General features: G+C 41.7%; 1 protein-coding gene across 5 annotated transcripts; it reads left to right on the forward strand.

Annotated features, from left to right (window-relative positions):
• Positions 1-1,400: 1,400 nt before the first annotated feature.
• On the forward strand, positions 1,401-8,385 carry LOC124183620 (sodium- and chloride-dependent GABA transporter 1). 5 transcript variants are annotated; one of them, XM_046572322.1, is made up of 10 exons: positions 1,401-1,754; positions 2,710-2,762; positions 2,990-3,338; positions 3,413-3,713; positions 3,846-4,026; positions 4,116-4,383; positions 4,473-4,847; positions 4,951-5,253; positions 5,367-5,534; positions 6,896-8,385. In XM_046572322.1, the coding sequence occupies exons 3-10, from the start codon at positions 3,180-3,182 to the stop codon at positions 6,983-6,985; spliced, it is 1,845 nt and encodes a 614-aa protein (XP_046428278.1). In that variant the 5' UTR covers positions 1,401-1,754; positions 2,710-2,762; positions 2,990-3,179; the 3' UTR covers positions 6,986-8,385. The 5 variants fall into 5 exon arrangements, with proteins under 5 accessions (XP_046428278.1, XP_046428277.1, XP_046428276.1 ...); XM_046572321.1 differs by having other exon boundaries at positions 1,401-1,748; XM_046572320.1 differs by lacking the exon at positions 2,710-2,762.
• The last annotated feature ends 851 nt before the right edge of the window (positions 8,386-9,236 follow it).

Here is a 9,236-nt window from a genome sequence, read left to right on the forward strand (position 1 = left end):
CTGTCTATTATTTTTAATCGAATATTGCCAAGAACAGTTAGTTTACGTTTGTAACTATAAGGTACCTACCAGCTTCTATAAACTATTATACTCGACATTTTTGTTTTTTTCTTGGATGGATTGTGAATAAAATTTGCTCAAAATAGAGCTCTCGCAGTGCATCGTGAAGCAGTAACGACTTGTGCGTGTAATCATAAACAAATAGATGTACCTCAACGCGTATCGGTGTACACGCTGTGTGGTCAGGTCCGCTAGTCCAGCCCCTGCCCGAGACTCACGACAGAGCGGATGCTGGGGATAGATCGATGTCACGTGGGACCCTCCGGAAATACCAGCTTCCTAGTTTTGCTCACCTATTCTAATTACGTGCCGCGTCCGTGGCCGGATTCTGACAGATGTTCGCAAATTTGATGAGAAAATATAAACAAGCTCATTATACTCTTAATTCGAAACAATTCTTAATAGGTTGAACGGCAGACCTACTCCGTCTTCTTCTTCTACATGTTTACATTTATATTTGCTCGTGCGTACGTTTGGATCTCGGTCATATCAAAACTGTGGAGAAAATCCCGATTCAATAACTATCGGAACATATTATTTCCTCTATCAATCAGAAATTTTTTTTTCAAACTTCCGCAAGGATGCGATCCAGATTATTACATGATAACGAGCTTTTTCCCAAACCTTGCTGGAATGGAATGTTCGTGAAGGGATGAGAAATTAGACGGTATCATAAGGGGTACCTGTACGTACAAACTGCATAATGTCTATCCATATAAACATTAAAATCAACATCTGCTTGACAAGCATGTTATGTACATTCGAGGATGGCGAAGGAAGGGGGGTAGGGGGGTGAGGAGGGTGAGGTCTCAGTACACATCGATACATTATACCAATACGAAGCAATTCCTTCCGCTGGCGGAAGCCGCGTAACAGTTAGGCACAACGATGGTGGCATAGATTTCCCCGCGCACGCTCTGCGGAAATGTGTCTACCGGTAAAAATAGCTGGTCCAGATAGTGCATAAGAGGTACGAAAAAGTAGGTACGACGTCCGGTTATGGCTGTTGATGGAGTCTGCAGTGATGCTGATGGCATGATAGCTCTCTGTGATACGCTGATATCGCTTGCTATTGGGAATTAGGAGGTATCGGGCTTCGCAGTGATGTCAAGTTGATGATGATATACTGATGTGATCTTGAGGGGAGTCCAACCAGAATCATTCGCGGCCATCATATATTTCGCCACTTCTCCTGTCTCTCCCTCTGCAGCCTACAATCGCAGTCATGCGATTACGCGGCGCTGCAAAGGAACGAAAGGGTTCGAAAATGATGGAGTGGGGGCTCGTTGCTGGTTACCACGCTATAACGAACGTCATCGGAATATTTGAAGGCACCCGAAGTAGATGTCAGTCTTCTGTGAGCTGGCGAACAGCTTGTTGGATTTAAGTTGCATCTTCGGGGGTCAGTTACACGCTTTTCGAAAAGCGCACGTCAACGTGCGTGTCACACTTCGGCCTTTCCGCTCCACAGCACATCGAGGGTCGACTTGGTTCTTGCCTTTTTCCATTTACCATTTATACCGCACACCGCTTCTACAGTGTCGAGTCATGCCCAATTTTGAAAATAAAACCTAAAAATCAAATCTCATTGAAGTCGCAAAGCGATATACCTATCGTACCAAGATCAAGTGAGTGTGTGACGTCCACTTAATGTAACAGTGGAGCTTGGGAGTTTTCAAGGCACACAGGTATAGGTATAACATCATCACATTGCCGATACTTTGATCGATCATGTTGGATAATAGTGTCAGTTTTGTACCGTATTCTACATCTCGTTTTCCTCTGTGTTACAGTTTGTTACCAATTCGGATATAACTAGTTTTTGTTGTCGTGGTAGGAGCTGAGGATGGTGAAACTGATGAATGAGAAGTGGGAACAAGTTTTTAGCGATATTGTAATCGGGAGAGGGGAAAATATCGTGATATTTATTACACGCGGTTCTCCCCCAGACCGGACACGTACAATTAACGCTCACAGTGTTAGGTTTGCTGGCACCCCAGGAACGATCACTGCCCCGGATTCGCACAACTTGGCAAAGTCGTGATATTCTCGTCATGGATCATTTTTTCTTTTTTGCTTTGTCCTCCGAATCTTCGACTTCTTTTTATTCTCCGATGTATGCAACCTTTGTAAGACCACATTCCAAGCACGTCAGAAGGATGCCAAAGAAAAAGACAAAGGCAGTGTATTTGAACTACACTGTGCTGGAAAATGATTATTTCGAGTTCTCTTAGGCGTAAAAGTTATCCGATTTCGTTACATTGGTCAATATTTTCGACATCTTGTGGACATGAGTCCATTTTGTGTTGGTTGCCAAGGTCTTCAGATTACAATGAAATCCTGACACTGTCGCAGGGTAATCAACGATGAGTAACATTTGCTGTTAGGATTGATTGATGGACAAACTACAGTGATGAATGATGGAATAATTTAATTGTGGACTTCCGATTAGCTTTATCAGAAACTTTGAATCCATTTTTTCCACTGTCTCAGTTCTTCCATGCTTTTGCTTCTCTCGCAAGTCCACCCTGTAGCAGGGATGTTAAGGGAACGGTGGCAGTAAATGATTCGTCACTAAAGCGCAACCTATTGTTTTCACACTAATCGTTCTCTAAAGATTTCCGATTACAAAATGACATGTCCTTTCAGTTCAGAATCGTGTACTCCGTGTTTGAGAGGAAAGCACCCACCGTGATAAAATTGTGAGTTCCATAACGTGTATGAAAGTCACCTCGCGATATCTATAGAGTTAGCGATTTTACGATCAAGTATTAGGTACGCATGATTAGTGGCAATTCGATCATTTTATATATATATCCTTCGACATACGAACACATTTTTCATATCATCGACTTTCTCGATATTCCTTAATTTGAAAAGATCTCAAAAAATTATAACACTTCGAGAGCGCGTCCTTTGTACTTTGCAGAGGTATTGACGTGTTATGCGCTGGCAGCCGCTTCCTGGGTAGGGGTCATCTAGTCGTTGCAGGTGCCCTGGGAGAACAAAGAGGCTGGCTGACGGTCGCAAAATTCAAGCAACGCAAGAAGACGGAAAACGGGGACGTGTAGCGACCAAGAACGTGGAAATTGAAAACGCCGTTCAACGGCGTTGTCAAAATGACTGATGCCTTGAGAGATCCAGAGTTGGCTGCAGACTCGGTGAGCGCCGAGGATGCCAGAGCATCACTGAACGTGGCTTGTCAATCAAAGTCGAAAGACAAAGCACTCCCCGAGAGAGGTACCTGGAGTACGAAACTGGACTTCATCCTGAGCGTGGTATCCATTTTTGCTTTTCCAATCTACCGCCCTGAAGGCCACCAGCGGGCTGTAAAATCTTTTTTCCCCTCAAGGTCGGACTTGCCATTGGACTCGGTAATGTGTGGAGATTTCCGTATTTGTGTTACAAAAATGGGGGTGGTGCTTTCCTCATACCGTACTTTTTGACGCTGATTCTTGCTGGTATCCCGATGTTCTTTATGGAGCTGGCCCTTGGGCAGATGCTGACCATAGGTGGTCTTGGGGTCTTTAAAATCGCTCCCCTCTTCAAGGGAATCGGCTACGCTGCGGCGGTAATGTCCTGCTGGATGAACGTCTACTACATTGTCATTCTGGCATGGGCCATCTTCTACTTCTTCATGTCAATGAGAAGCGGTTAGCATCTTATACTACTTTGAATATAACATCAAACTCCTTTCAATACCTCCCAGGGCATTACACATAGGTACAGATATAGGTAAATAAGGTTTGCAAATTTAACGATGATCTGCAAATGATCTGTTCTAGATGTTCCATGGCGAACCTGCAACAATTACTGGAACACGAAAAACTGCGTTAACCCTTACGATAGAAGTGGGATTCTTTGCTGGAATCAACATACCAGCAAAGGTGTTATCAAGGTCTGCTCTCTGAACCAGTTCAACGTCAGCGCGACAGATCTCACCGACCCCGTGAAAGAATTTTGGGAGTTAGTAGAGGATTTTTTGCGTAACACAAAACAAAAGTCATTGCAGGCGAAAAATCACCGAGATCAATTACATAAACTGTTCTTTTCAGGCGACGGGCACTTCAGATCAGTGACGGAGTAGAACACATGGGAAGCATACGCTGGGAATTGGCGGGAACTCTTCTATTGGTTTGGATTCTCTGTTACTTTTGCATTTGGAAGGGTGTAAAGTGGACTGGAAAAGTTGTATACTTCACCTCCTTGTTCCCTTATGTTCTTTTAACTATTCTTCTAATTCGTGGGATCACTCTGCCCGGTGCCATGGAAGGAATCCGATTCTACATCAGCCCAAATCTTTCCAAGCTCCGGGAATCCGAAGTAAATGAAAGAAAACATGCAGTTGATTACTCACGACTGCTATCGATTGTTCAATTAATCCTTCACGAATACTATATCTCTCTCCGCAGGTATGGATCGACGCTGTAACACAAATATTCTTCTCTTACGGTCTCGGCCTGGGTACCCTGGTTGCCTTGGGCAGCTACAATAAGTTTACGAACGATGTGTATAAGGATGCTTTGATAGTCTGCTCGGTGAATTCTTCAACGAGCATGTTTGCCGGCTTCGTAATCTTCTCTGTGGTTGGATTCATGGCACACGAACAGCAGAAACCAGTTGCCGAAGTTGCAGCATCCGGACCCGGACTCGCCTTTTTGGCATATCCCTCGGCAGTTCTTCAGCTGCCAGGAGCCCCACTGTGGTCTTGCCTCTTCTTCTTCATGCTTCTTCTCATTGGCCTCGACTCGCAGTTTTGTACGATGGAAGGTTTCATAACGGCGATGGTAATTCGAACATGTTTACACGACTCACGTTAATCAATTGTCTTTATGTCCAGGAACAAAAATTTTAGGGCTTATGAACTGCTGCACCGTTAAAATATTGCAGGTTGATGAGTGGCCACAGCTGTTGAGGCGACGCAAGGAAATCTTCATTGCTGTTGTATGCGGGTTGTCATATTTGGTTGGTTTGTCATGCATCTCGCAAGGTGGCATGTACGTTTTCCAAATCCTCGACTCTTATGCCGTATCCGGTTTTTGTCTGCTTTTTCTGATATTCTTCGAGTGCATCTCAATCAGCTGGGCATTTGGTGTAAACCGCTTTTACGATGGATTGCGTGACATGATCGGCTACTACCCACTTGCCTGGTGGAAACTATGCTGGACTGTCACAACGCCAATGATCTGCATCGTGAGTAATATAACCAACTTGGGAAAGACTTTTCGACAGGTCAACGCTGCAACGAATTTGTTTAGATACAATTTGGATGTGTATACGCAACTTTTCTCTCGTTTCATCACTAGGGTGTATTCATCTTCAATCTCGTGCAATGGACACCGGTAAAGTATCTGGAATACGAATATCCATGGTGGTCTCACGTCCTCGGCTGGATAACGGCCTTGTCATCAATGCTGTGTATACCCGGGTACATGATTTACGCGTGGGTGACGACACCTGGAGATTACAACACGGTAAGTTACTCGAATGCGATTTAACCGTCCTACACTACCTATACTATCCTCAGGTTTTCCGCACTTCTAATTCACGCATCACTTTCGAACGATCACCCTTCTGACTTTGGATATTCACTTTTTTTGAAATATTACGGATTTTATAGCAACGATGTCTTTTTGTTTCATCCCGATTTGACTTATTGTTAGTCGACTTTCCACACAAACATATTGTACACGACATTATTCGCCTCGGAAATTATTTTACACGGAATTCATTCAACACGGACTTATTGTGTACCAGTATTATTCGACACAGACTTCTTTTATAATACGGGCGTTGTTTGAAATAGCGTTCTTCCATTAGGACATCGTACTGCGGAATATTGGCAATGAAAATATACTTACGTGCAACGGCGTCTACTAGGACGTCCCGGTACAAGAACGCTGTGTCAAATAACACCTTTGTAGAATAGTAGCTGAGGCAAATAATCGTGTGCGATATGTTTGTATGCAAAGTGGCCTGAGGCGCATTGAAACGAGGCGAATTGGACATTCCTCAGATTTTTAGATGACTATGAATGCAGGCGTCCCAGCGTTCAAGCCAGGCAATTTTAGGGCAAATAGAGAAAAGCTTTGTGGAAATAGGGGCGTATTAGGGTTTCATCATTTTTATAGTACAAACCAAATGAATGAAAATTAGATACGCAGTGTCTAGAGTGTTCGTTATTGTGGTCGTTTTGAAATTTTTTCGATTAATTAAATCCCCTGTGAGCATAAAAATTTTCCGATAATATTGACGCGTGCCGGGGGACAATTGAAATTTTCGATATTTCAAAAGAACAAAATAATTTAGAATGAGCGCACGTATTCCGTGGATAACGACACTCAATTAATCCGTAAAAATTATGGTTTACTGAAACATAAGAGATTTTTGAGATTTAATGTATTTTTTTTCGTATGTTAAATTGGAAGTACAAACATGATTCTGACAAGTATCAAATAGATTTCTACATTCTATTTTAGTTTATGAATAAAAAGTAACCGACTGGCAAAAATAGGGGGGATTTAGAGGAAAATTGACTGCTTGTGAAAGAAAAAAAGATGGGCACTTTAAAGGAAATAGGGGATCCACTTTTTAGCTTGAGAATGTAACTTGAAAACTTTCAACGTCTCAGATTAGCTTTAACGCAGAATAAGCTTTCACCGCCTTCTGTAAAATAAAATGGACATCGTGCAACTCTTGTGCTCGCTCGTTGTAATTGGTGTATTACATTGTATTTCACTAGATTGTACTGTCAGATTTCCATGAATGTTTCAATTTTATGATATGAATCAGTCAGCGTTACTGACAATTCTACGTTCTTTATTGTACCTTTCAGAAATTCAAGCTTCTCGTTCGAATAGAAGACGACGTTGGGAGCTTGCGCGTCAAAATGGGCCAGCCAGGGGTGGAGCTGAGCACATTGTAACGATGTAACAATTTACATACCCTTCGTGACAAAACTGATGGAGGTAAATCGCACGCCTTACCTCGTTTGCCGCACGCATCGAATCTAGACGCAGGATGCACGTCAAATCGTTGACGGTACGCAGATTTTCGTTTGGATTCAGCTACGCACTCAATCAATTCACCCACATCTAACTTCAAATCAACATTCGTCCAGCTTCTCGCCAGTTTCGAGGCCGTTAATACGTGCCAATTAGCGAAGCTGTCTGAGAGTACGTTGAAAGTTTTCAATCCGTATAAATGTATCATCCCTCGTCTATGACTTGGTAACAGCCCGCTTGCAAATACTTACTATAACCATCAGTAGACTAGTATACTATATCTTAGATGTGAAAGTGTTCGGTAATTAACTGTTCACCTATATTAATATATATAATATCCAATAGTATATATGTATATGTATATGTCTATATATATATATCATTGGATAAAATCTCAAATTTGTACGATATATATATATATGTGTATGTGTGTGTATATATATGTGTGTATATATATACATATACAGACCTCTTCCCCTAATTAATTAGTCAAGGTATAAAAGTCCAAAAGCGATAGCGTACAATCGAGATAATCGGGCTCAGAATTAGACTATACACAGTTAATCAATAATTAATAGCATTAAGTTAACTGTCAATGTCGTAGAAATTATAAGTAGACAACATAAGTGAAACATTGAGAAATTGTTATTGCTCGATACCGCTAGGTACTCTACCCCACGAGAAAACAACATCGTGATGGACGAGTATTTCCCTCGCATTCACGGAGCCTAGGTATAAGGAGAACGATCGTGATGTATAAGAAACGGCCGAAAATTTGCAGCAAGATCTTTCTACACTAGAGGCGCTGGCATTGCTAATGTCAGGATTCTTTAATTTAAGACGGGAAATATCGTGATCACGCGATACAAACAATAACAAACGGAAGCCATGAGCCTGACATTACGTCACCAGCGCTACCATGGTAGACATTGTGAGAGAATGATCTTTCTCCTATTTCCTCACCGCAAATAAAGGCAAAACGCCCGTGTCGATCGTATTGATTATACCTAGGCTCCGTGTTCGCATTGATCAGATCTCCACCCACGGAATGCTCCCTTATTAATGCCAAGCAGGGCGTAGCATGTCAGGTAACCCCGATTTTTCACAGCTTACCCGTAGCTCGAAGTCGTTCTCTCGTGGTACAGAGCATAGAGGAGACTGTGTTATAACAGCATAGATTTATTCTTACGTATAAGTTATTTCGATGTAATATATATATATATATTATCAGTTGTCACTTCAGGATTACGTTGAAGTAGAATTTGAAATTGCCACACATTTCCATTGTTTTTTTAAAGGAAAATATATCAGTTACATTATTGTTGTCGTTGTTCTTGTATTAGCATAATTGAAATTGACCTAAGGGAAAGACCGATTTGAACATCATTTGGTTGGACGTAAGTGGTAGTGGATATCGTGAGAAATGACAAACGTTGTATTAGACATGGGATGGAAAGAAACTAATGGAAATGGATAATCATAAGTATATAAGTTTACAACACCGGAATGTATTATCCCATTGGCGTTTCATGCATCAATAAATCGTGTATGATACTTAATCTCACAACCCATGCCATTGACATGATTATCTACGATTCTGGCATGCCATTCCTCACGGAAAAAACCTTCGATTTAAAAAATTCGTATCCCCAATTTACAAATAACGTTAAATTTCCATGAAGAAAAAAGTTGAAGGTACGAATTGACACCCAAGTTGGAGGTTTTTGTCCGTGAGGGATTACCGGACGGCACACATCTATATATCTACATACATAGCAAATACATGATCGTTTCCGGGAGCGGACCGGTTCTACACGGATCAGTCCTACAAGTGAACAGTTCTACAAATTCACTTGAAAGATCCACTTTTACAATTAGTATAATAGCGGTTCGACAATCCCGTTTCTACTAGTGGCGATTCTACGAGTTCGTTTCTCCCGATTCATTTTGGAAAACATAAACGTCATCATCACGTAGTAACGGTTCGACAAACAAAGATAATTTGGTCGTCATTCTCACTGCCAGTTCCCCAAACCGGTAGCAAACGACTCTACAAATTAGATTCTGAACGGACTAATTTTTCTTCTTTTTGAAGTTGGTTTCGCTTTTTGAAGAAGTTGGAATTCGACTCTGGAATAATGAGAATGAATCAGATTATCTTCTTACCTCGAC

The sequence above is a fragment of the Neodiprion fabricii genome, chromosome 5 (assembly GCF_021155785.1).
Source record: "Neodiprion fabricii isolate iyNeoFabr1 chromosome 5, iyNeoFabr1.1, whole genome shotgun sequence".
NCBI lineage: Eukaryota > Metazoa > Arthropoda > Insecta > Hymenoptera > Diprionidae > Neodiprion > Neodiprion fabricii.

Excerpts from the sequence above, each read along its gene's own strand:
- LOC124183620 (XM_046572322.1), top strand. The coding sequence starts at position 3,180 with ATGACTGATGCCTTGAGAGATCCAGAGTTGGCTGCAGACTCGGTGAGC. Across the intron at positions 3,339-3,412 it reads TGGACTTCATCCTGAGCGTG|GTCGGACTTGCCATTGGACT; the intron begins GTATCCATTTTT and ends TTTCCCCTCAAG. Across the intron at positions 4,027-4,115 it reads CCCGTGAAAGAATTTTGGGA|GCGACGGGCACTTCAGATCA; the intron begins GTTAGTAGAGGA and ends TGTTCTTTTCAG.